Consider the following 26,811-nt stretch of genomic DNA (forward strand, 5'->3'; position numbering starts at 1 on the left):
TTTAAACCAGAACAGTCCACACGAGCATTTCACAAAAATCTGCCAGTGTCCAGCAAACTCAGTTTACACAGGGACTCATTGCTCTGCTGCCCTTTATCAAACCTATCTCTCTCCTTTTTTTTAACTAAAGCAATCCATAATAAAATGTTAGTTGCTCAATTTTGTCCAACTCTTTGAGACCCCATGGACTGTAGCCCAGCAGGCTCCTCTGTCCATGGAATTTCCCAGGCAAGAATACTGCAGTGAGTTGCCATGCCCTTCTCTAGGAGTTCTTCCTGACCCAGGGATCAAACCAGGTGGCCTGCCCTGAGCCACCAGGGTACTGTGTGTGTGCTGTGTGGTAAGTCACTTCAGTTGTGTTTCACTCTTTGCAACCCTATGGACCATAGCTGCCAGTCTCCTCTGGTCATGGGATTTCCCAAACAAGAATAGTTGCCATGCCCTCCTCGAGGGGATCTTCCCGACCCAGGGATCGAACCTGCATCTCTTAGGTCTCCTGCATTGGTAGATGGGTTCTTTACCACTAGCACCACCAGAAAAGCCAATGTATTTACTAGATCCTAACTTATTCTAAGTTAGGAACCTCTTCAAGATGATATATAACACAATATTGTCCTAACACACCTAAAATGTACAACTCTCTTTTGTTCCTTTATGAGTTGTGCAGAGTTTCCATTTGACCAGCTCACCAGAGCTTACAGAATTTAATTTTTATATTTAATAGAAGTCAGTTTCCCCTACCAGTTTGCCTGGGGAGTTACAGCTTTGTATTCATTTCTGACCAACAAAAGCTCTTGATACAAATACATCTGGAAACATCTTTGTAATTTCTCCACAGTTTGGGCTTCCCTGGTAGCTCAGACGGTAAAGCGTCTGCCTACAACACGGGAGACCCAGGTTCGATGCCTGGGTCAGGAAGATCCCCTGGAGAAGGAAATGGCAACCCACTCCAGTGTTCTTGCCTGGAAAATCCCATTGACTGAGGAGCCTGGTAGGCTACAGTTCATGGGGTCGCAAAGAGTCGGACATGACTGAGTGACTGAACTGAACTGAACTGAACTGAACTTGCAAACAAGAACTACACAATGTATTTGCCAGTAGGAGCATGTGCCCATCCAGTAAGGCCAAGGAAATAAACTTGTTTCCTACTTCCTTGCAACCAACACATCCAACAATTCAAACTTCCCCAAATAGTTTATGTATGAACATAAGAATAGAGTGAGGGGGAATCCCCTTCTGGTCCAGTGACTCTGCGTTCTCACTGCCAAGGGCCTGCGTTTGATCCCTGGTCAGGGAATTAAGATCACACAAGCCATGTGGTGGGGGGCACCCCTTGCCCCCAAAAATAGTGTGAGGAAACTGGAAAGGCTTTTAACAGTTTCAGTCACAACTCAGAAGTTGGAATTTTTATGACTTTAATTTGAAAGTGAAGAAAACAATTAAATAGTGATATCTGAAGTCTTTTTCTGTTCTACATACTTGGAATGGAACAGTTTGTCTTTTTCCCCCAAATTATTTGACATTAACAATTTTCAGGATGCACAAGTGAAGGTATGGGTCAATAAATATGGTGCAGAGATAAATCTTAGTGCGATGCTGTTCTCCTGGGATAATTATCCACAAAACTGTGAAAGGATAACACCAGGGCCACTCCTGATTTAAGATGACATTATCATATGTAAGTCATTATTAACTAATTACACAGAGACTCCAGGGCTTCTTAATATCTGCCCATCTAAGGGTTGAATTTTCCCTTTTTGCCAATTATTAATATGATTAATATTTCAACAGCAAAGTCAAGAAAGTGCGTGCAGGCCAATAGCGAATGGCTTATAACCAATAGCTCAGAGACACCCAGCGACCCCCAAGCTGCCAAGAGTTAAGGCAGGGTGCCCACCTTCCACAAGTCCCTTCTTGTCTGGAGCACTTCTGATATCACCTACATAGGATTTGTGAGTCAGAAATTTCACTGACACATTCTTTATGTACATTCAGAGCATCCTCCCCAGGGGAAGTTCCAGGGGCTGCCCCATCAGGCAGCTGGCAGGCAATCATTCATTACAATATGTTAAGAAATACATATTTGTCTCACACTGATTTCTTGCCCAATAGCAACTTTTTTGGTTTACTGATAGAACTGTCAAATTAAAATATCAAAGAGCTTTTCACAATAGCATTTCCCTTTAAGACCTGACAATTGCACAAAGGTTCAGCTCAATTGTGAACACCTGGGATTTGACTGCTTGCTACAAAGCACGTATGTGAAATCCTTCATCAACGTAGCTCTGACACCGTGAAGTGACAGGTGCGCACCAGTTAGTCATTAATAGTTACTCAGTAAGGAAGGGCCTGGCCATCCCTGGAAAGGGCCAGTCCTCTGTATCAACTTCATTTGAGTCCTACCCCGGAGACACCAAGCTCCTCCATCAGACTCCAAACCTATCCTCTATCGTGTCAGTGCCCAGTAGACAAGGCCGGAGAGGTGTGCCCATCAGGCTGGGGAGGCTGGAGCAGAGGGCAGGGTCAGGGCAGGCAGCCTTCTCTGGGGGCTGTTATATTCAAAATGAAGACCTGAACCCAGGGTCACAGAATGAAGGCTTATTTTCAATGTTTACGTATAACACAGTAATGCTTTTAACCAAAAATAATGCGGCAACATGAGTGTACTGTTCACGGAATAATTACAGGATTTATAAAGAAAAAAGATTAACCACTGGTGTGATCTACTAAGTGCATACCCATCTAAGCTCATGTGACGGTGACTTCACGTGTCCAGACCTGAGACCCTGTTCAATCATTTCCTCCTCCCTTCTCTGCTCTGGGGGACACAGAAATACCTCCAGGGGATTTCCTGCTCCACTGGAATCCAAGTCCGGTTGGGAAGAAAGCACCCACACACAGAAAATAACAAAAGTCACAACAAACAGAAGGAAATCAAGTGCTGAGTTGTCATTAAGAGTTAAGAGCTGTAGGCATTCTAACTATAAAACCCAAAATGCAGGGTGGCTAGATATACAATTAGCCAACAACACCGTGGTCATTATGCAAATCAGGAGAATACATCAGGGAAAACAGGAAAGGGTGTTGAACAGCAACCTACAATCTTGCTATAGACACAAAAAGCCAGGAGAAATTTGTCAGTGGGAGAAAGCGAGTCAGCTTTCAATCTGTAAGCCACCGTTACCAGCTGGCTTTCTACAAGGATGCCAGATCCTTCCTTCACTCCAATGTGAGACCCCCATAGAGCGCTGCCCCTGACCACCTGAAGGGTGGCCCCAGGCTGGGGGTGGGCAGCGAGCTCTCCCCCAGCCACCCGCCTTTGGCCTGTCATTTCCAACCTGCCGATTCAGCACATGTCTCAGATGGGCCTTCCTGGACTTCCTCTGTTCGTGAACACTCCCTCCTGGACTGAGACCTGGGGCAGGAAGGTGGGGTAGTGACCGCAGGACAAAGTCAGGTTCCCCAGGCAAGAAAGGCCAAAGCTGGCCCGTGGCGATAGGGTACAAATTTTACAAGGAAAAGTCAACACCTTTACACCAGTGTTGGCACTCATGGGAAACTCATCTGTAAGGCCAGATCTGCCCTGTCAGGGTGAATCATCTCTGCTCAACTTAAAGACGACCCAAGTAAAGCGGTGGTGGGAGCAAGCACGCCCGCACCTCGGGGCGGCCCTCTTTGTGGGAATCCTGGAGCCAGATCCTGCCCCCCACCCCCACCCCTCATGCTGGGCACAGGTCCCCAGATGCGGCCTAGTCTTGCGATTTTAATTCTCCATCCGCTCTCTCTGTGGACCTCAGAATACCCAACCACAGGGGAACAATGAACCCTGTAATCCGAGATCAGGCTTCCGGGAGAGGAGCCCGGCTTCCCAGGATCGTCTCCAGAAACCCCAGCCGCGCTCCCCTCCGCGGCGAGTGGGCAGGGCAGGGGTCTGGGGACTTCATTCGTGGCGGCCCCCCGATTCCGAGTTGGGTACCCTCCTCGCGATTTCTCGGCCGTGGGAGGCGGAGAACACCGGCAGGGCCCCGGGCACCCTCGCTGGGGCGCGGGCCTGGGTGCGCCCGCAGGGTCTCCCCACCACCGCCAGCCCCGGCCCTCGGCGCATAGTTGAGGGATCGAGTCACACAGGGAACTCAAGGAGACGTTTGTTAAGTCTGCCTTGCGAGGTTTGGGGGAGAAATAAGCAGGCACTCGGCCAGGCGCAGCGCTGCCCCTCCTCGCCCACTGCGAACCCACATTCCCGTCAGGGAAGCGGCCCGGGAACCCGCGCGCCCGCAGAGCCTCGGAGCTAACGGCCCTCCGCTCCTGAACTCTCTTCAACTATTTTGCATAAATTAATTAAATCCGAACTTTTGACCACCACAGCACTCTAGGACCAGTCCAGGCAGAAACCACAGTAACAGCAACCGCACCAAACCTTTCACGTCTCCGCCCCACCCCCCGCCCCCCAGGCCACCGCCGGAGACGCCGGGACCCCAGCCTCACCGCGCTCGGGCCGGGGGAAGCGCCGTGGACCCCCCGGCGGCGCGCCCCGCCCCTCGGCGCTGGGGGCGGCCGGACGCCGAGGAGCCGCCCCCTCCGGACTTTCTCAACCGCTCCCAGGAGGAGGCGGGGTGCGGGGCGCGGTTAAAAGGCGCCGCCGGTCAGACAGGTGTCGAAGGCCCGAGCGCTCCGCGCGCCGCGCTCTCCGGACTCGGGCCGTAGCTGCGCCCCCGCCGCCCCCGCGACCCCCGCGACTCCCTCGCAGCCGCCGCGCGTTCCGCTCGTGCGTCCCGCTCCCAGCGGTAAGGCCGCGCCCACTCTCGGCTGCCCCGAAAGGCAGAGGGCTGTGGGACCCCTCGGGGAGAGACCCCCGGGGCCGCCAGGGGCTGTGGGACCCCTCGGAGAGGGACCCCGGGACCGCCAGGGACTCTGGAACCCCGCGGGGTGGGACCCGGGTCCCCAGGCTGCACCCGGCGCGCACCGAGGTCCCGCGCCCGAGGCATTGGCCACAGCGGCGACGGGCGGGAGGCGATCGCGAACCCGTGGCCGGAGCTCCTCGGGCTGAGTCTTGTGCGCAGCGCGCGGTCGAGCGGGAGCGGGGCCGGGGGCGGACAGGTGCGCGCACTCGCCGGGAGTGTTCGCGGCTCCTCCGGAAAGGCTGGCGCGGCCGCCGGGCTCTTCACCCGGAGCCTCCTGTCGCCGGAGGTTTCGCTCAGAAAGAAAACGCGGTCTCGGGCGTGAAGCGGAAGCTCAACCTGCAGGAAGCTGACCTTCCGCGGTCGAGCGAGAGCCCAGCGGCCGGCATGGCCTCTTTCCCTCCCCGAGCTCCAGTTCCGAGCGGGGCTTCCAGGCGCAGTAGTGGGGGCGACTTTCAGGGCGCCGGTTACACACGGGGAGCAGTGCTTCGGGGTGTCCCCCCGCCGGCCGGGGCCCAAGCCTCACAGTCCTCCCGCGTCCTGAGATCTGACCCCCGCGCCCCCATCTCTAGATGAGGTGACAGCCGCGTCCCCATCCGCCCTTTGAGTCGGGGGCGGGGTCTGTGGAGACAAGGGCCACCACCCAAACCGTGAGGGTTGAGGAATTAACGGGTGAAGGACTCCTGGTGACCTTTCTTCAACCTGCACCTCACCCAGCAGCGCCCCCCACCCCCCGAAGGTCGCCCCTTCACCCACAGGGCAGGTGGTGTGGACAGGTCGGGAAGGGCAGGGGTCAGCGCCAGGATGAATTTGAGAATGCTTTCGTCCGGCCAGGTCACCTGGCCAGCCCTCCTCTCCTGTCACCCTGTCCCATGGGGGTCAAACTTTAATTAGCTTCTCTGCCTCAAGGATCTTTGGACAGGAAGCTGCCCCCCAACCAAGAGATTTTACAGAAGGACAAGGATGGGGGGTTTACTTGCCACTGTGTTTTCTGAACATCAGCCGCTGGTTGACTGGTTAGAGGAGTGTGGGTCCTGGGCTGGCACCCACTCCACCCCCAATCTTTAGCCAGTTGCACTGATACAAGTCAGACAGGCTGTTTCAGAGAGTGTCCTATTGGCACTTGGTAATTAAGGCAGAGAAGTGGAGGGTCTGATTTCACAGGGATGGTGGTCATGCTGCCGGCCAGGACGGGCCAGCTCAGAGGGACCTAAGGCCCCCAGGCCATCTGTGTTCAGGGTCAGGGCTGAGCCTTTTCCAGGTGATGTTTCCCTCTTTCAAGCCGAGCTGCCCAAGTGTCTCAGAGCTCATAGCTCTCCTGTCCTGACTTTCTCGTGTCTAGGCTGCCTCCTCTGAAGTGGCCATGGATGGTTTCAGCCAGGCCTGGGTGCCCCAAGCAGTGCCCCATAGGCAGCGGGGTGATCACACTACCCCCTCCCGCCCCCCGCCGCTGACCCTGGCTGCTTGGGAAGTCTAGCGGGAAACAGGACCTGACTTGCTCAGAATAAGAACACTAAGCTTTTAGGCAAGAAGAAGCACTGAGAACCAGTACGGAGAGTGTAGACACAGATTACTCATCAGATTGTGGAGGGTGGAGCCTTGTTATAAGAGGCTTGATTGAGACAGATGGGTGTGACTGCATGTAAATGAAAACAGTTCATACCCTGTGATGAGAAGGCCACCAGCTCCTGGAGCGAATGCCCGGGCTCCCCAGGTCCCCTCCAGCGGGCAGCACGTCACCCGGCAGCATCCACATTGACCCTCAATACCATGAGGATGCCTGTGACGGCCAGTCCCTGGGGATTCACTGAGTTAAACTTTCATTTATTTTCTTAGGATGCACCTCTTTAGAAGCACTTCTAAATTAAAACCATAGCCACAATAAAAATGCACCATCTGAACAGTTTTCAAACCCAAGTACTGACTGATTGGTCAGTCCTATCAGGACAGCAAGGACCCCAGCCCACACATAGGGCGCACACAGAAACCGAGGCACACACTGGCTCTTCTCTGAGGAAGGATCGTTTCTAACCAGCTCCCTTTTGTACAGGAAAAGGAGGTGAAGCCCATTGGGAAATGTTAAACATGAATTTTACCCTTGGGGGCAGTCATTTCGACACTGCATCCTATGTCCGGAAAACTGAAATACTTTAAGAAAGGAGTTGCTGTGGGAAGACATGGCCTCTTGGCCTTGAAGGCGAGGTCGGCCCCAGCAGGCATGAGCCCAGAGTACCACTCAGAGCTAGAGGCCAGCAAACACTTGGGAGTGCTGAATGCCACTGGAGGGTTGGGAGACCCGAACAGGGGGTGTCAGCATACCCAGGGCCCTGGGTCAGTGGGCACGTTTGCTGGGGTGCTCCCTCCCCACCCCACGAGTTGATTGTGCTGAAGGCTGGCTGCATTACTGGGGTGAGTACACCCCTCTTTACTAGAGAACAGAGAACGCGTCCACGATGGACTACCTGCTGCCCAGCAAACCCCATGACAAGCCTGGTTGCTCTTGTTTCCCCTTGTTGAGGGAGGCTGTGTAAGAACTGGCCCTTTGAGATGGCTGGTGCTCACGGGCTAGGCCCCCTGAGCCTCCCCAAGCCAGTCCCACACGCTCACCCCCTGTCACGCTGTATCACTCTGTCTTTTCCAGCACAAGCCACCCAAACGAGACAATGGACTGGGGCGCACTGCAGACGATCCTGGGGGGTGTGAACAAGCACTCTACCAGCATTGGCAAGATCTGGCTGACCGTCCTCTTCATCTTCCGAATCATGATCTTGGTGGTGGCCGCCAAGGAGGTGTGGGGGGACGAGCAGGCCGACTTCACATGCAACACCCTGCAGCCTGGCTGCAAGAACGTGTGCTACGACCACTACTTCCCCATCTCGCACATCCGGCTCTGGGCGCTGCAGCTCATCTTCGTGTCCACACCCGCCCTGCTGGTGGCCATGCACGTGGCCTACTACAGGCATGAGAAGAAGCGCAAGTTCATCAAGGGAGAGATAAAGACCGAGTTCAAGGACATCGAAGAGATCAAGAAGCAGAAGGTCCGGATCGAGGGGTCTCTGTGGTGGACCTACACAGGCAGCATCTTCTTCCGAGTCATCTTCGAGGCTGCCTTCATGTACGTCTTCTACGTGATGTATGATGGCTTTGCCATGCAGCGCCTAGTGAAGTGCAATGCCTGGCCCTGCCCCAACACGGTGGACTGCTTCGTGTCCAGGCCCACGGAGAAGACCGTCTTCACGGTCTTCATGATCGCAGTGTCTGGAATTTGCATCCTGCTCAATGTCACTGAGCTGTGTTACTTGCTGATTCGATTTTGTTCCGGAAAGTCCAAAAAACCAGTGTAACTATAGTGGTCGCCAGGTTTAGATAAAAGAGGAGTGCGATCTGTGCTCAGCTGAGAGGCACAGTCAGCCGGCCCCCCTGCCCCAGGTACAGCTCGAATTCAGGACCACCTTTGACCCCCTCCCCGGTAGATCGGACATGCAACCCCAGATGCCTCTAGAGGCTGTGCCCCCCACCCCACCCCTGCAAGTGTCCCATTGAAGGCAGACTCAGAGCCTCTGCCACTTTTCTCTGAAATCGGTCCTTGTGGGGCCGAGCTGGCCCGGGTGGCCATGCCTATTTAGACAAAGGACATGGCGTTTGTCTCCGTTTCTTTGAGGAAAGGAGAGAAACGCCAGGGCCTGAAAAGCACAGGGTCTGGTTGACCCACTTAGGGCTCTCTTTGCCATTTCCCCTGCATTAAAGGTGAACACAGAGAATCTTCGTTCTTTTATTTGCTTTGACATTTCAGTCTTCAACAGTGGACGCGCTCCCTAATGCTTCAAACTCTGTTACACGTTTTTTAAGTGAAAATTTAAAATATGACGTGTTCTTTTGATCTGCAAGGAACCATTCATTATAGGTTCCTCTTATTTCAAAGGCTCAGATTATGATATGTAAACGGGGTATAATTAGATGCTTTTGTTGAATTTAACTATGGCCTTTCAGGTGTGAGTGGTTTGCACTGCCCCCAAGAGGCTGTGTGTTGTGTGACGTGTGGTGTGTGCTACAGGGACGCATTTTAGCTTCCCTCAGTGAAACAAACTAGCAGCCCTTGGTGATGGCTTCTAATAGCAAACTGCCTCGTTTCAAAAGCTTAGATGTGATTTTGCATGAGGAATACAGACTTTATATACCATGAGTTACTACCAATGGTGGGGTGGTTCAAGACACCCTGAGCTTCCTTACGGTGGTGCCTTTTCCACTCCCACGGGAAGAATGCTGACTTACAGAGATTGCTTGGGATTATTTTATTGCCACAGTATGATTTAATGGTGCAGAAGAAAATGGCAAATTGAGGGGGATGGGGCAGTAAATGTTTCTAAAAAAGAGGTGTAAAAACTAGACTCTCAATTCTGACAATTAAAAATGAGTTTCATCTACTTCAAAGATTTGTTCACTTCCCTTTTCAGCATCCAGGCTTTTAAAGTGAAAATAGATTTAATAGACATTTTTTAAAAAGTAGAAACTAGGGTTTAGATAACTATTTAGCAGTTCTGTAAGACAGACAGAATCCTAATATTTTCATGATGCTTGACATGGTTTTAAAAAAATGGTCCTTAGTATACGTCAATGAGAGTAAATACTTTTCTGTTGCCAAGAATAGCTTTATAAAAACATTTTATAATAATACATAATAGTTTTAATTACGTACTTGTAATTAAAATAATTTTGTAACATCTCATATATCATTTAAATATTAAAATATAATTGATTCATATAATGGTTATTTAAAATCTATTACAGAATGTGTGCTAAGTAGCTTCAGTCACATCCAACTCTTTGCGACCCCATGGACTGTAGCCCTCCAAGATCCTCTGTCCATGGGATTCTCTAGGCAAGAACACTGGAGTGGGTTGCCATGCCCTCCTCCAGGGATCTTCCCGACCCAGGGATGTGCAACCTGAATCTCATGTCTCCTGTATTGGCAGGCAAGTTCTTTACCACTAGCACCACCTGGGAAGCCCTTTTAATAGAATAGGATAGTAGCTTTTAATTTCATCTATAGCTGGTTTTGTAAAAGTATGTGAAAATTTCATAACACTAAATGGGTAAGTTACCACTGTGTCTGTCTGAGACTCTGGGACCCTTCCGCCCCAGTTACAGAAAAGCCTGTGTCACCAGAAGGACAGTCGGGAAAGGAGGAAAAAGGGTTATTCCTGCCCCGTGCTCACCACTAGCGGGTTCCTGAGAAACACGCACAGTATAGGTGTGGACAGGCTTTGCCACTTAGAGGACGCTAAGCTGGGGTCATGTGACCAGGTTGGCTCCTAGAAGAATCATTCAAAGATGTTAAAATGTTATTCACAGTCAAAGTTGGCTGAGGCATGAGGAAAATTCAATCAGGTGTCTTTTCTATGGGGTTTCCTATGGGATTTCATGTCCATTTGTGTGCAACCAAACTGGTCTTATCACCTGTCTTCTGTTCCGGGAGCACCTTCCAGTCCGTGAATGTGGCCTGCTGCCCAGCGCACTCTTAGGATGCCAGAAACACCCAAGGTGGTCGGAGACCTCATCCAGGGACCTGAAAGCACTTTACACATTGGTAATTACAAGTGTGTTTATGGGGAACCATACACTCCTTTGTTGTTTGTTTAGTCTCTAAGTCATGTCCAACTCTTTGTGACCCCCTGGAATGTAGCCTGCCAGGCTCCTCTGTCCATGAGATTCTCCAGGCAAGAATACTGGAGTGGGTGGCCATTTCCTTCTCCTGGGGATCTTCCCGACCCAGGGATTGAATCCACATTTCCTGCTTGTTACCAGGCAGATTCTTTACCACTGAGCCACCTGGGAAGCCCATACAGTTTGTAGATGGGTTTAGAAGGACAGAAAGCAGTCACTTTTCCTCCAGATGATAGAGAAGGGATAAGAAATGGTCCCTGGCCACCTTCCAGGCTGCCCTCCACACAGCCTGTGACAGGAACACGTGACTTTTTAAATAGATGCACTCACAAGCTATGAAGATTATGACTCTTGGGTATTAAAAGACTGGGTCAAAATAATTACAGATGACTACTGACCGCTTTTAAGAATTTACAGACAGGTTTGGCCACATGCCTGAAAGTTAGAGCTTGAACTCTAAAAACGATCATTCTAATATATATCTCAAGCCACTCATTTATAATTTGTTGTAGGTGTAAAAAAGCTCTCCTTTTGTATTATTTGTGAAGAGTCCACCCAAGTTCCCCATGTCAGGTTGGCCACACTAAGCCTGTAAGAGGCAGTGGGAACAGCCCAGCTGCTAAGGCTTTCTTGTTTGGGGTTTATTAGGACACCTCGATTCTTCCATGCATGGGCAGCTGTGGGCAGGTAAATCTGGGTTGAATCAGGAAGACGAAGGTGGGAATCTGGGGGTGACCAGGGCCTGAGTGGTCCCTCACGCTGTCCCTGACCTTGGGGAAGGGCCTGGGGAGAGGCAGGGCACTGAGGGGTCTGTCGTGGGTACAGGGAGCTCACTCACTTGTCAGACCTGGTTCCTCATCTTAAAGCTCTGGCTAAACAGTACCCGAGGGTCACAGAAACCCAAGAAGGTAATTTACATCAAAGTGTCCACGCAGCAAAGTGCTAAGTGATATACACTTGTCTCTGTTTTCCACCAGGTGGATCCCAGGCTGCGGGGTGGATGGATGGGGTTCTCGAAGGAATGACCCTCCCAAAGCTTGGGGAAAGCGCCTGTTTACTCAAAGTCTGAAATAAGCACAATTTGGGGGGGGCAGGGGGTGGAGTGGCTGAGACCACCAAGAAGGGGAGGAGAGGCTCTGTTACCCTGCACCTGGAGAAAGATCTTGAAAGAAAAAAGCTTTTTTTTTTCCATTTATTTTTATTAGTTGGAGGCTAATTACTTTACAATATTGTAGTGGTTTTTGCCATACATTGACATGAATCAGCCATGGATTTACATGTATTCCGCATCCTGATCCCCCCTCCCACCTCCCTCCCCACCCCATCCCTCTGGGTCTTCCTAGTGCACCAGCCCCAAGCACTTGTCTCATGCATCCAACCTGGGCTGGCGATCTGTTTCACCCTTGATAATATACATGTTTCAATGCTGTTCTCTCAAAACATCCCATCCTCGCCTTTTCCCACAGAGTCCAAAAGTCTGTCCTGTACATCTGTGTCTCTTTTTCTGTTTTGCACATAGGGTTATCGTTACCATCTTTCTAAATTCCATATATATGTGTTAGTATATTGTATTGGTCTTTATCTTTCTGGCTTACTTCACTCTGTATAATGGGCTCCAGTTTTGATTCACATTGTTAGGGTCACTTCACACCTCCTTCTGAGTTACCAAGTGCTCCAGAGCTGCCCAGCAATGCCCCGGGGTGGCCACGCCTCCTCCGTGTGGGGGGTGCAGCTCAGGGCAGGAGCACGGTGGTGGGGGGAGCAATTCTGGAGCTGGGGAGTTACTTCCGGAAGCTGACAGCCCTTTCATCCCACACTGGCAGGGCTGAGGGGCCCCCTCTGGTGACACCGCCTTCCATTCCTGCCAGTCGCTAATTATTTATTTACTCAGCCAAGATTTACAGAGTGCCCACTGAGCACCAGGAACTGTTGGGCAACAGGACTGGGAGCAAACAAAATACCAACAAATACCTGAAGATGAGCGCAGTGGAGAGGAATAAACAGGAAAGAGGCGGTGCCAGGGGCCAGATGGTATGGTGTGGCCAAGGGGAGGCCTCTGGGCTGGGGTGATGCCTCCCCCAGGACACCTGCTTCCAGCATCTGTCCTGCCCTCTGCTGGACCCAGAGGAGTCTGTCTGCCTCTCAGGAACCTACCATCACCAAGAAAATGTCCAAGTTCAACCCTAGCTTCATTCTCCAGCCACACGGGTCCGCATTTCCATTAGCAGACTCTGACTTGTTTATTCATCACGATGAAGCAGCTCCTGTGTCCAGATCCACCAGGTCCAGGCAGAGAAGGAACAAGACAGGCCTCACCCTGACCTCTGCCATGGAGCCCTGGTTAGTCCCTGACCGGGTCCAGCAGCAGGGGCTCCTCCCGGTCCTCTGAGCACAGACAGCCTGGCCACAGACAGACGCAGCCTGTGGCTAAAGCGGTGGGATCTCGAGTTTGCTTTTTAACAGCTGCCCCATCTTTCCTCATGATCAATCAAAAAGGTCAGTGATGTGATGTATGAGATTGTGGAATTAATATAGAAGTACATTGGCTTTGAGATTAAATACGGAAGCAAAGTCCAGGTGCAGGTCTCCTCTGCAGCCCTGCTCGATGTATTAACCCCTGGATGCAAACCTGCCCCAGAGGTCCTGCACCGCAGATATTCACACTCAAACCCATGCAAATGCACACGGCCACGTCAGTCTGCTTTTCTTACGTCATTTTCTCTGTGATGGTGTCTCAGTAATACGCCCGAGAACTCTCTGCAGGTCTGTGTGTAGCTCTAACTTGATCTTTTTTTACAGAGGAACAATGTTCAGAGTGGTAATCCTGCCTTGTTAGTGCCTAGCTGTCACACTGTTTCCAGTTTTTCACAAAAGGTAACCCCCCTTCCCTGCTGCCCGCCACCTCCGTCTCCTTTCAAACTACCCTTCCCTTTGTGGCAAGCACCGTGTGGATTTTCAAGCCTAACTCAGGGCTTCACCTTTTCCTGGGTGGATTCCAACCTGCTGACCTTGGCCTATCCCTTGGCTCCATTAGACCCTCCGTGGCCCCATATTCAGTTTATATGAATATGTTGAAAGCAATTCCTTCCAACTTCATGTCACCTGTCAGTCTAACGAGCCTAAGGCCACTTCAGCCAGTAAAAACATTGACCGTGGAATGCCTCCAGACTCTTCTTTGCGCTCCACCACAGTTCATTTACCAGCAGGATTTGAGTTTGGAGTTTTCCAGGTAAATGTACTTCGCTGCCTCTGGTTTATACGTTTTCTTCTTAAGAGTAAGGATACTATGACAGACGGGGCGAACAGCCTTCCGCACACACCTGAGTGCGTTTACGACTCTGGTGTCCTCTCTAAGGACACGCTCACCAAGGTCTCCACGGGTGGGGAGTACTGATAAACACAGAGATGATTCTAGAAGCAGTCATGGTGTGGAGGGCAGGTGTGTCCAAACAAACCGGCGATGTGCTGGCATACCACGCACCACAGGAGAGACCTGGGCCAGAAACGGTTTCTTCAGGGCCTAAAGGAGCACAAAGTAAGCCTGGAAGACGCAGCCTTTGGCCAGGAAGGGAGACAGTGTGCAGCCTGGCATTCTTCCTTTTCTTTGAGATGCTGCATGACTTATCAAGGCCTCTTTCTACCACTTGGTGTTACAACTGGCCGGCCGGTTTCTGGGGGGCCCAGTATTTTGAAGTCTTACCATCCAGGGCCATAAATCCTCTGCTGAGATTATTTCTTATTCAGGACTCATCTATGGGGCAGGGAAGTCTCTTATTTAAAATGTTTTTTAAGCCATCATCTAATATTAACACAGCAACTCTAAATATTCAGTGTTATTTGGTCTTAATTCTGTTATATTGTCTAGGTGGGAAAATCACCTAATAACATTCCAATCAAAATTCTCAGGCACTTTACTAATTGTGATATTTACACAATTAATATTGACAAGACATAAAAAGTGGTTTTGGGCAATTGTGACTCACAAGAACTCAATAAAGCATTAATTTTTCTCATTTGCCCTGACTTTTCCAAAAGAAACAGATCTCAGTGTTAACAGATGTGTGTTTGCCCATGTTCATAGCAGTTTTATTCACACTTGCCAAAAACTAGAAGCACTACAGGTGTCCATCGATAAATGAACAGATTTTTTAAAATGTGGCTCACATACGCAACAAAATATTATTCAGCCTGCAAAAAAAAAAAAAAAGGGAAATTCCAACACAGGCTACCACATGGGTGAAAACTAACATCATGCTCAGTGAAATAAATCAAACACAAAAGGACAAATACTGTAGGATTCCACTTCCATGAGGTCCCCAGATTAGTCACATTCATGGAGACAGAAGGGTGGCTTCCATGGTCTGGTGGGAGAAGGGGCATAACTAATGGGCAGACGGTCTCAGCCTGAGAGGACAAAAAGCTTCTGGAGCTGGTGCTGGGGATGGTCTCACAGTGATGTGAGTGTGCTTCAAAGTGCACACACAAAATGGCTAATACGGTGAACTTTATGTCATGTGTATTTTACTGTAATTTTTTAAGATGTCTTTTCTTAACACAGGAGACAATGGATTGTCTTCACACAAGACACTGCTGGTGACCATAAGCACTAAGAAGAGTTCTGAGCTCAGACATACCTCAGACACTGCGAACGTCTCCAAACCAGTTTATTAGTGCTATAACGCCCCCAAATAACTCCCTAAACCCATAGATTAGCCGTAAACACGACACAAATACAGGTCTGAGCACAGGGCCTTCCTGCTCCGCAGAGAACACTCCTTTTCACGTCCATTCAGGTCGTCCAGAGAAGAGGCCCCATGTTCAGACACAGGAGGGACTTCCCTCACCTTGGAAGTGCGCACCGTGGTCTCCGTCACCTGTGTCAGGAGAACATTGCAAACAGAGCTACTCTCGGGGGGGAGGGGGGCGGGGGGATGGATAGAGATGAAAGGCTGAGGAAATGGGAGGTGGAGCACGTTTGCATCCCTGCAGTGACTGCCTGGGCTTCACTTCTGCCCCAGACAGATGCAGGAGCGCCTGTGGCACTCACACAAGTCCAGAAACACGTGGGGGAAGAGTTTGCTCCTGACGGCCAGCACAGCTTTTACTCACAAGAAGAATTTTGATGGATTTTTTTGTTCTCAAGCATCATGACTACCTTTGCATTTCTGAAAACGTACACAAAGCTCCCAGAACAGCAAACAGAGCCATCATCTTTACAAGAAGCAGAAAATGGACATCTCTGTGGTTGTCACCCTTTTTTGAAAAATGATTTATCTCTGTTTTGTCGGGACAGGAAAGTCCTTCTGTTTATTGCCTGTGAGGTGGTGAGGCAGAGCTGAGCTGCTGTGTGTGTTGCTGCCTCGGCGCCATCCTGAGCAGCCAGGAGACGGGGCTGAGGCTGGGCGTAGGGGGACCCCAGCCCCTCATACACTCAGACCCTGGACAGCAGGGGCAGAGCCCCCGTGATCTTTCTGTCCTGACCCGCCCGAGCCTCCCCCGTGTGCCCTAAGATGAGACCCTAAGGAACTGAACAAAATCCCAGTCTTTCGTTTGAATTGACCAGCCCCGCCTTACCCCCAGACCCTAATAAAGGGCACCCAGGTCCTGCCTCCCCTCCCCACTCTTCTATCTGTACCTGCGTCAACCCGTCCTCCCAGTGTGTCCTCCAGGACCCTCAAGTCCTCAGCTTCTCTGTCCCAACTCCCGGGTCACTGTTCAGACTGCGTGCCCTGCTTCACCGGGGCTCAGAGCAGAGGGTGGAGATGTGGTCCCGTCGGAAGGAGAGGAAGAGACCAGAACTGGTGGATGTTCAGCACTTGGACTTCCATGTGCAGGAAAGCCCGAGGCCGACAAGGAAACCCAGCTGACCCCAGGGATGAAGAGGGAACAGTTCTAGACTCGTCCAGGCTGGCCCCACATGGCTCTCCTTGCAGAAGGAGAGAGGACTGCTCACCTCCTCACAGCTGGTGACAGTGCCAGAGGGAGTAGGCAGAGGCGGCAGGGGGCTGGCCAGGCCTCAGGGCCCTTCAATCAGAGAGGACGGCGCTGAAGAGGGAATGGCGCTCACTTGCAGATTCTAAGACAAACAGTTCCTTGGTTCTTTCGCATTTGGCCATCCCTGAAGCAGAGAGCTGTGTCCTACCACTGATGACATCTCAGTATCATGACTGAGCCTTGATTCTAGTAGAACAAAGTACAGGGAGCCCTGCCTCTCAAAAGTTCACTTTACGTGGCTTTGCTTTTACCAAAGACCTGCCTTCATGCCCATTTACCATCGGTTGTGCTATGGGGTCGATGGAGCTCAGCGTGTGTGTTGGCGAGGTGCCTGTTCGGTGGCCGTCGCGTTGGACCGCGAGTTTCCAGGACGCAGTGACTGGCTCAGCCCGCGGCTGCACCCCCAGCCTGGTGGATGCTTTGCTGGGCCCCTGGCAGCCGGGTGGCGGGTCTTTCACGGGAAGCAGACTGTCCTTGCCTCTTCCACCAGAGCTCAGAGTCCCTGTGACGGCGCTGCCTGCCCTAGGCACTTGCCAAGTGAACGGCGTTCAAGCTGGATGGAGAGTGTCTACCCCCGACGGGCCTGTGTTCATTGAGAGAAAGGAAAGGATTAAACATGCCTCATTCTTCTCGAAGGAGAAGTGCTAGCAAGAGTGCACACGGCCTGTGTGTTCTCTTCCTTGGCCAACGGCCAGCCCGGCCTCTGAAAAGAGAGTACTGCTTCCTGAAACCTGCACACATGATCTTTCCTGTCGCCCTTGTGGCAACACTCTCTGCCTCGGGGACGTTACACGGGAATCACTTGAAAGCAGTGTCAGTTTTTTTTTCTTCTCCAGAGGGTCGGCAATGTGAAGACAATGACTCACCTGTATACTCCCGGCAGCTGTAAGCCACTTACAGACACGTTCCCACGCAGGTGAAATGAATCTGGAACACACAGAAAAGTAAGTCAGTCCCCGTGTGTGGGGACACGGGGCTCCTGGTCTGGGCGCCTCGGTGTGCGTGCACAGGGCAGGAGCTCCGGCCAGGTGCCCAGCATCCCTTCAGCCTCTGCCCTGCTGGCCCCCAGGGGGCCGTGGAGGAACAGAAAGGAGAAAGAGGATATAATAGGGTGTCCTGTGTCTGCCTGTTCACTCAGAACTAACCTGTGACACTGGGTCCCCAGTTGCTTCTCTCAGCAACTTTCTGAGGACTTCACTAATTATAGATGCACCTCTGGTCACTCTAAGGAGCTTTCTCTGAGAACAGGAATCATGAGGTGCAGACCAGTGTTTCTCAGACTGTCTGCAGTGAAAGATTGTTTTTTCCCCCTCATCTCTTGGGGACCGATACTTTTGTAAATTACAATATAAATGTCACAGCAATGATGATAAATTGCTGGAAAAGTTTCCAAGTACTAGTAATAAGAGCCATTTGGGGGCGGCAGCTGTGTACTGTATTAGACTACTTCATACACGGGCCACCTGGATTCATCTTCAAAACCATCCCATGGGGATTTCTCTGGTGGCACAGAGAATCTGCCTGCTAGTGCAGGGGACATAGGTTCAATCCCTCATCTGGGAAGACTCCACATGCCATGGGGCAACAAGTCTGTGATCTACAACTACTGAGTCCATGCTGCAACTAAGATGCAAGGCAGCCAAATAAATTAATTAATTAAGGGGAAAAAATCTGACCTCTTAGAGAAAACTACAGACTACATAGATGTTGTCCATTTCATGCCATTTTGGGCAAGTGAAACTTAATGAACGGGGAGCCGATTAGGGTCAGGTCTGTGATTTGAGTTTAGACATCCTCTCAGTTATCTGAAGAACATACTTAGCTCTTGTCTGATCATCGCTGCTGAGGGCAGGGACTCTGTCAGCAGGAGTTATCGAGGGGAAGGGGGCTTGCCCGCCCACCTCTGTTCATTCCCATCACAGATGTGGGGTGTGGAGCGGGAGCCGTCCACCCCGAGGAATATGGGGAGGGAAACAAGAATGATACGTTAGGTAAAAGTAAAATTAAAATGAGAGGGTGACAAAGAAAATGTATCTGGTAGAAGTCAAGAAGGAAACAAGTAGAAAGTAGTTGAAACAGGTGATCAGTGAAAAAAGTCTGGTTAATCAAGAGCCTGGCTGCGGTGGGGCCGAGCCTCAGACGCGGCTGTCCCCCCCAACACCACCCCAGGGCAGAGGCTGCGTCAGAAGCCATCTCAGGGGTCCCAGGGCGGCCAGTGCTCTTCTGGCCCCTCTCTCTCTGTGCCCAGAGGACCCCAGGCTCCCAGCAGGTGAGGAAGGCCCCCCTCCTCCTGCCCTTACACAAGACGGCTCAGATGTCCTTCTGACAAATGTCCAAAGTCAGCGAGGTCACCTAGTAGGTTTTATTTAAAGTGCTGACACTCTGAGCTGGTATCCAGCCTTGATGGGATCTGAACTCATTCCTCCCTTGTGGAAAGCTGTCCTCCTCATCTCTCCACCGTGCAGTTCCAGCACCTTTCACCGTGGTGTGTCCTTCCTGCCCCCCAACCTGACCCTGCAGGGCTTCCAGCAGCGGGACCCAACCCCTTCTAGAGGACTCCAAGGCACTTGTAATGGACTGAAGCAAAAGCCATTCTCCTTCCTTGGTGGCTCAGACGGTAAAGAATCTGCCTGCAATGCAGAAGACACAGGTTCAATCCCTGGGTTAGGAAGATCTCCTGGAGGATGGCATGGCAACCCACTCCAGTATTCTTTTTTTTTTTTTAATTTATTTTTTATTGAAGGATAATTGCTTTACAGAAGTTTGTTGTTTTCTTTCAAACTTCAACATGAATCAGCCATAGGTATACATATATCCGCTCCGTTTTGAAACTACCCCCCATCTCCCTCCCCATCCCACCTCTCTAGGTTGATACAGAGTCCCTGTTTGAGTTTCCTGAGTCATAACAGCTAATTCCTGTTGGCTATCTGTTTTACATATGGTAATATAAGTTTCCATGCTACTCTTTCCATACATCTCACCCTCTCCTCCCCTCTCCCCATGTCCATAAGTCTATTCTCTATGTTTGTTTCTCCATAGCTGCCCTGTAAATAAATTCTTCAGAACCATTTTTCTAGATTCCATATACGTGCATTAGAATACCATATTTATCTTTCTCTTTCTGACTCACTTCACTCTGTATAATAGGTTCTAGGTTCATCCACCTCATCAGAACTGACTCAAATATGTTCTTTTTATGGCTGAGTAATACTCCATTGTGTATATGTACCACAACTTCTTTATCCATTCACCAGTCGATGGGTATCTAGGTTGCTTCCATGTTCTAGCTATTGTGAATAGTGCTGCAATGAACAATAAGATACATGTGTCTTTTTCAACCCTGGTTTCCTCAGGGTATATGCCTAGGAGTGGGATTGCTGGGTCATATGGTGGTTTTATTCCTAGTTTTTTAAGGAATCTCCATACCATCTTCTGTAGTGGCTGTATCAATTTGCATTCCCACCAACAGTGCAAGAGTATTTCCTTTTCTCCACACCCTCTCCAGCATTTATTGTTTTTAGACTTTTTGATGATGGCCATTCTGACTGATGTGAGGTGATATCTCATTGTGATTTTGATTTGTATTTCTCTAATAATGAGCAATGTTGAACATCTTTTCATGTGTTTGTTAGCCATCTGTATGTCTTCTTTGCAGAGATCTTTGTTTAGGTCTTTTTCCCACTTTTTGATTGGGTTGTTTGTTTTCCTGGTATTGAGTTGTATGAGCTGCTTGTATATTTTGGAAATTAATCCTTTGTCAGTTGTTTCCTTTGCTATTATTTTCTCCCATTCCGAGGGCTGTCTTTTCACCTTGCTTATAGTTTCCTTTGCTGTGCAAAAGCTTTTAAGTTTAATCAGGTCTCACTTTACTTTTGTTTTTATTTCCATTACTCTAGGAGGTGGGTCATAGAGGATCTTGCTTTGATTTATGTCATCAAGTGCTCTGCCTATGTTTTCCCCTAAGAGTTTTATAGTTTCTGGTCTTATATTTAGGTCTTTAATCCATTTTGAGTTTATCTTTGTGTATGGTGTTAGGAGGTATTCTAATTTCATTCTTTTACACATAGCTGTCCAGTTTCCCAGCACCATTTATTGAAGGTGCTGTCTTTGCCCCATTGTATATTCTTGCCTCCTTTGTCAAAAATAAGGTGCACACAGGTTCATGCGTTTATCTCTGGACTCTGCAAGATAGAGTGTCCATTGGTCTATATTTCTGTTTTTGTGCCAGTACCATGGTGTCTTGGTGACTGCAGCTTTGTAGTATAACCTGAAGTCAGGAAGCCTGATTCCTCCAGCTCCACTCTTCTTTCTCAAGACTGCTTTGGCTATCCAGGGTCTTTTGTGCTTCCATATGAATTGTGACATTTTTTGTCCTAGTTCTGTGAAAAATGCCACTGGTAACTTGATAGGGATCACATTGAATCTATATATTGCTTTTAATAATATAGTCATTTTCACAATATTGATTCTTCCTACCCAGAAACTTGGAATATCTCCCCATCTGTTTATGTCATCTTTGATTTTTTCATCAGTGTCTTATAACTTTTTGTGTACAGCTCTTTTGTCTCCTTAGGTAAGTTTATTCCTAGATATTTAATTCTTTTTGTTGCAATGGTGAATGGGATTGATTCCTTAATTTCTCTTTCTGATTTTTCCTTGTTAGTATACAGAAACACAAGTGATTTTTGTGTATTGACTTTGTATCCTGCAACTTTGCTAAATTCACTGGTTAGCTCTAGTAATTTTCTGATACTATCTTTAGGGTTTTCTATGTATAATATCATGTCATCTGCAAACAATGAAAGCTTTACTTCTTTTTTCTGACCTGGATTCCTTTTATTTCTTTTTCTCCTCTGATTGCTGTAGCTAGGACTTCCAGAATTATTTTGAATAATAGTGGTGAGTGGACACCCTTGTCTTGCTCCTAATCTTAGAGGGAATGCTTTTATTCTCACCACTGAGAATAATGTTTGCTATAGGTTTATCATATATGGCCCTTACTACGTTGAGGTAAGTTCCTTCTATGCCCATTTTTAGAAGAGTTTTAATCATAAATAGGTGCTGAATTTTGTCAAAGGCTTTTCCTGCATCTATTGAGATTATTATATGGCTTTTATCTTTCAATTTGTTAATATGGTGTATCACGTTGATTGATTTGCATATGTTGAAGAATCCTTGCATTCCTAGAATAAAGCCAACTTTATCATGGTATATGAGCTTTTTTGATGTATTGCTGAATTCTGTTTGCTAAAATTTTGTTGAGGATTTTTGCATCTATGTTCATCAGTGATATCGTAGTTTTTGTGTGTGTGTGTGTATTGTCTTTGTCTGGTTTTGATATCAGGGTAATGGTGGCCTTGTAGAATGAATTTGGAAGTGTTCCTTCCTCTGCAATTTTTTGAAAGAGTTTTATAAGGATGGGCATTAGCTCTTCTCTAAATGTTTGATAGAATTCTCCTGTGAAGCCATCTGGTCCTGAGCTTTTGTTTTTGGGGAGATTTTTGATCATAGCTTCGATTTCAGTGCTTATAATTGGGTTGCTCATAATTTCTATTTCTTCCTGGTTCAGTCTTGGAAGATTGAACTTTTCTTATAATCTGTCCATTTCTTCCAGCTTATCCATTTTATTGCCATATAGTTGTTCATAATAGTATCTTATAATCCTTTGTATTTCTGCATTGTCTGTTGTAACCTCTCCTTTTTCATTTCTAGTTTTGTTGATTAGAAAAAAAAAATTAGTAGAAGGAAAGAAATCATAAAGAGCCGAACAGAAATAAATGAAAAAGAAATGAAAGAAACAATAGTAAAGATTAATAAAACTAAAAGCTGGTTCTTTGAGAAGATAAACAAAATTGACAAGCCTTTAGCCAGACTCATCAAGAAAAAAATAGAGAAGAATCAAATCACTCCAATATTCTTGCCTGGAGAACCCCATGGTCAGAGGAGCCTGGCAGGCTACAGTCCTTAGGGTCTCAAAGAGTTGGACATGACTGAAATGACTTAGTACACATGTACTGTCTTTGTTGCTGGTCAGTTACTAAGTCGTGTCCAACTCTTTGCTACCCCATTTACTGTAGCACACCAAGCTTGCCTGTCCTTCACCATCTCCCAGAATTTGCTCAAACTCATGTCTGTTGAGTCAATGATGCCATCCAACCATCTCATCCTCTGTCATCCCACTCTCCTCCTGCTCTCAATCTTTCCCAGCATCAGGGTCTTTTCCAATGAGTCAGTTGTTTCCATCACATGGCCAAAGTATTGGAGTTTCAGCTTCATCATCAATTCTTCCAACGAATATTCAGGACTGATTTCCTTTAGGATAGACTAGTGTGATCTCCATGCAGTTCAAGTAACTCTCAAGAGTCTTCTCCAACACCATAGTTCAACAGCATCAATTCTTCAGTGCTCAGCTTTCTTTATAGTCCAACTCTCATATCCATACATGACTACTGGAAAAACCATAGCTTTGACTACATAGACCTTTGTTGGCAAAGTGATGTCTCTGCTTTTTAATATGCTGTCTAGGTTTGCCATAGCTTTCCTTCCAAGGAGCAAGCATCTTTTAATTTCATGGCACTGTCTTAGTTTCCCCAGTTCCCAAATAGACAAAATAACATAACATCTCCCCAGGTGATGACAGGGGATAAAGCTTCTGCAGACAGTGACAGATGGAAGTGCATGAGGACCCCAGAAACACCAGCCCAGCATCACAACCCACGGCCTGACCCTTCCCGGGTGTTATAGGACTTTCCTCATTCATAAATGATGAAGTTCTTCTCCTCATCAGCCTCACAAGTCTTGTGGTTTTATACAAAAAGTACTATTAATAGATTCATAGTCCAAAGTGTTAGCTGCTGAGCTGTTTACAAGCAGTGGTAAAAGTCCCCTCCCTGCATCCCAGCTTCTTTCTCCATAACACAGGGAAGTGCCCCCATCCTCACACTTGTGCTGTGAGGCTCAAGTCTGATCAAGCAGATTGAAAGCTAAAAGTTAAAAACCACCCAGCAGCTGTGAGCAGCTGCATTTTTATTGTTAGAGGGAAGACCGTTTTCAACCAAAATGGTCTTTATTTCTGAAGAGCATGAAACACCAGGAAGAGGGCTGTGCTCTGGGGTGATAACCCGGTAGGCAGGGCCTCCCACACGCTTGTTTTATCAGCTGTGTTCTACTTGCTTTAGAAATCACACTCTTCAACTTGAGGAGATGGAATTCAGCTGCCCAAATCACCTCCCTGTTAACCCCTCTGTTCACGTTTCTTTTAGGGTCATACAGTATGAGGCTTTTTTCACTTTTTTATTGTGGTAAAAAACACATAACATAAAATGTATCATTGTAAATATTTCTAAGTGTGCAATTAAATGGTTTTAATACATTCAAAATGTTGTGCAATTACCACCACCATCTGTCCCCAGAATTCTATCTTGCAAAACTGAAGCTCTGCCCCCCCCCCATTTAAGCACCAGCTCCCCACCTCCCTCCCTGCCCTCACCCATCCTACTTTCTGTCTCCTTGAATCTGACTAATCTAGGGGCCTCCTTTATGAGGAATCACTCAGTATTTGTCTTTTTGTGACTGGCTTATTTCACTTAGCGTAATGTTCTCAAAATCCATCCACGTGCAACCTGCATCAGAACTTCCACCCTTTTGAATTCTGAGTTATGCTCCACTGTATGCATGGACCACATTTTGAATTCTGAATTATGTTCCGCTCTATGCATGGACCGCATTTTGCTAATCCATTCATCTGTCAGTGGACACTGGGTTTCCTCTGCCTTAAAGCCACTGTGACTAACACTGCTGTGAACACTAATGTACAAACATCTCTTTGAGACCCTGCTTTCAATTTTTTTGGTAATTCCCAAAAGTGGGATTATTGAATCATATGGTAAGTTTATTTTGTTTTATTTTTTAAAGAACTTCCATACTGTTTTCCATGGCTTCCCTGGTTCTTTCAGTGGTAAAGAATCCACCTGCCAATGCAGGAGACACGGCTTCGATCCCTGAGTCAGGAAGATCCCCTGGAGGAGAACGTGGCCACCAACTCCAGTATTCTTACCTGGAGAATCCCATGGACAGAGGAGTCTGGCGGGCTACGGTCCATGAGGTCACAGAGTCAGACACGATTTACCAACAAAACAACAACAGCAATTCAGAATAGGCTGCAAATTCCTCCAGTGAGCAGGATAGGGCCCAGAGCTCAGCACAAGAAATTCTTTGAGTGGAGAAAGTGGGGATCTTCACACCTCTTCCAGCACTCATCCGTGGCCTTGAATGAGTGGATGTTTTATAAAAATAGTAGTTGAATTAATTTTCAAAAGTACCATAGAAGATATGTACACCTCACAAGTAACTAAAATACCATGCATCACCTATTAGTATAAGTATGTAATGAATTTTAAACTAAAAGGAAAAAACCAAGTAACAACTTTTTATGAACCTTAAATCTGGCTATTTAAAGAAAAGCACCAAAAAATTCTGCTATCCACGATTACAGCAGGGTTACTGTGTTTACTCTGGGCCATCGTATTCAGGAAGGACATCTATATTGAAGGAGTATTTGTTGAACTTCTCTTTGTATACAAAGCGCAGATGCACCCAGATTCAACACAGGCCCTGAAGGTTAGTTCCGGCTTTGACCGCCAGAGGGCAGCAGAGGCGAGCGCATCTTTGCGGTCTCCGGGAAGGACCAGAGTGGGCGATGCCTTCCAGGGACCACGAGCGTGGGTCTCCGGGCTGTCTTCACTGCACGCTTTTTTCAGATACACATATTACTCGCATGTGGAAATGGGGTCTATCGGTTGAGGATTCAGCTCTAAGCAGGTTGGCATATGCGTATGTATTTGTATATATATGTATTTTCCCCTGAAATTATCCTAACCACAATCTCTCTTGAAACCAAATGGGCAGTCTTTACATCTAAAACTGAAACCATACGATTAACATCTTAGTTGTCTAGGTAGAGAATATACGTGCAAAGAAACCACTGTTTCCTAATTTTGGTAGTCTTTACACAATGTCACTGATATTTTTTATTGTAGTAAAACCTACATGATATAAAATTTACCATTTTAGCCACTTTAATCGTTCAGTTCTCTGTGTTAGTACATTCGAACTGCTCTGCACCACCATCGTAACTTCATCTTCTCAAACTGAAACTGTTCCCACTAAACACTAACTCCCATCCAGCCCTGCCCCTGCACCCACCACCCTACTTTCTGACAACTTTAGATACTTCATAAGTGGAATTATACAGTATTTTGTGACTGTTAACTTCACTTAACATCATGTCCTCAAGAGTCATCTGTGTGGCAGCCTGTGTCAGAATCTCCTCCCCTTTTTAGGGTGGATAATATTTCATTCTGCATAGAAGCACATTTTTTAAGCCATTCATGGAGTTGTCCCCACCTTTTGGCAATTGTGAATCAGGTTGCTATGACATGGTGTGCAAGTATTTGAGTGACACAATATCATTTTAAATCTGCATTTTTAATAAAAAGTTTTAAATCATTGCAGTGTTGTATTTACATATTTTAGCCGTGGGATACCAATAAGTGTTCGGCAAAGAGGCTATAAATATTAAGAAATTTTAGTTCTATGATCAAGAAAAAATAAAGCTATTCTTGCACTTCTCAGAGAGAATTAAAAAGTGAGAAAATATCTGAAGACCTATTGTGTGTGTGTGTGTGTGTGTGTGTTGGTCACTCAGACGTGTCTGACTTTTTGTGACCCCATGGATTGTTGCCTGCCAGGCTCCTCGGTCCTTGGGATTCTCCAGGCAAGAATACTGGAGTGGGTTGCCATGCCCTCCTCCAGGGGATCTTTCTGGCCCAGGGATGGAACTCTGGTCTCATGCATTGCAGGCAGATTATTTACTGTATGGGCCACCAGGGAAGCCTTCTATAGTAATATTTCTCGATTTAAAAACAAAACCTAAAAACCAAAAAAAAAAAAAAAAAAACCCAAAAACCCTAACAACCAAAACACCTAGGTCCAGATAACCATCACTTACTAAACACACACACACACACAAACACACACACACATACGTCCAAATTCTACAAGGGAAGGTGTTTTAGACGAGTCTTTAACCAGCGTAGCTTTCTTTCCCGTGGGTTGCCCTCAAGTTCAGATCCCACCTGAACAGGTAAACTCTGCGGGGCGCGCAGCTTGCTCGGCAGATCTGAGCGCTAATCAAGCAACCTTGGAAGCAAACAGAGACTCGGTTGTTCTTTTTTTTTTTTTTTTTTTTTCTATT

The 26,811-nt window shown here is 47.9% G+C and overlaps 1 protein-coding gene across 1 annotated transcript; it reads left to right on the forward strand.

The window, feature by feature from the left end:
* The first annotated feature begins 4,687 nt into the window (after nt 1–4,687).
* Nucleotides 4,688–9,404, forward strand: GJB2 (gap junction protein beta 2). The gene is made up of 2 exons (XM_061133078.1): nt 4,688–4,784; nt 7,540–9,404. Exon 2 carries the CDS (start codon nt 7,562–7,564, stop codon nt 8,240–8,242), a length of 681 nt encoding a protein of 226 aa, XP_060989061.1. The 5' UTR covers nt 4,688–4,784; nt 7,540–7,561; the 3' UTR covers nt 8,243–9,404.
* The last annotated feature ends 17,407 nt before the right edge of the window (nt 9,405–26,811 follow it).

This window comes from Dama dama, chromosome 30 (assembly GCF_033118175.1).
Source record: "Dama dama isolate Ldn47 chromosome 30, ASM3311817v1, whole genome shotgun sequence".
In the NCBI taxonomy this organism is placed as follows: Eukaryota; Metazoa; Chordata; class Mammalia; order Artiodactyla; family Cervidae; genus Dama; species Dama dama.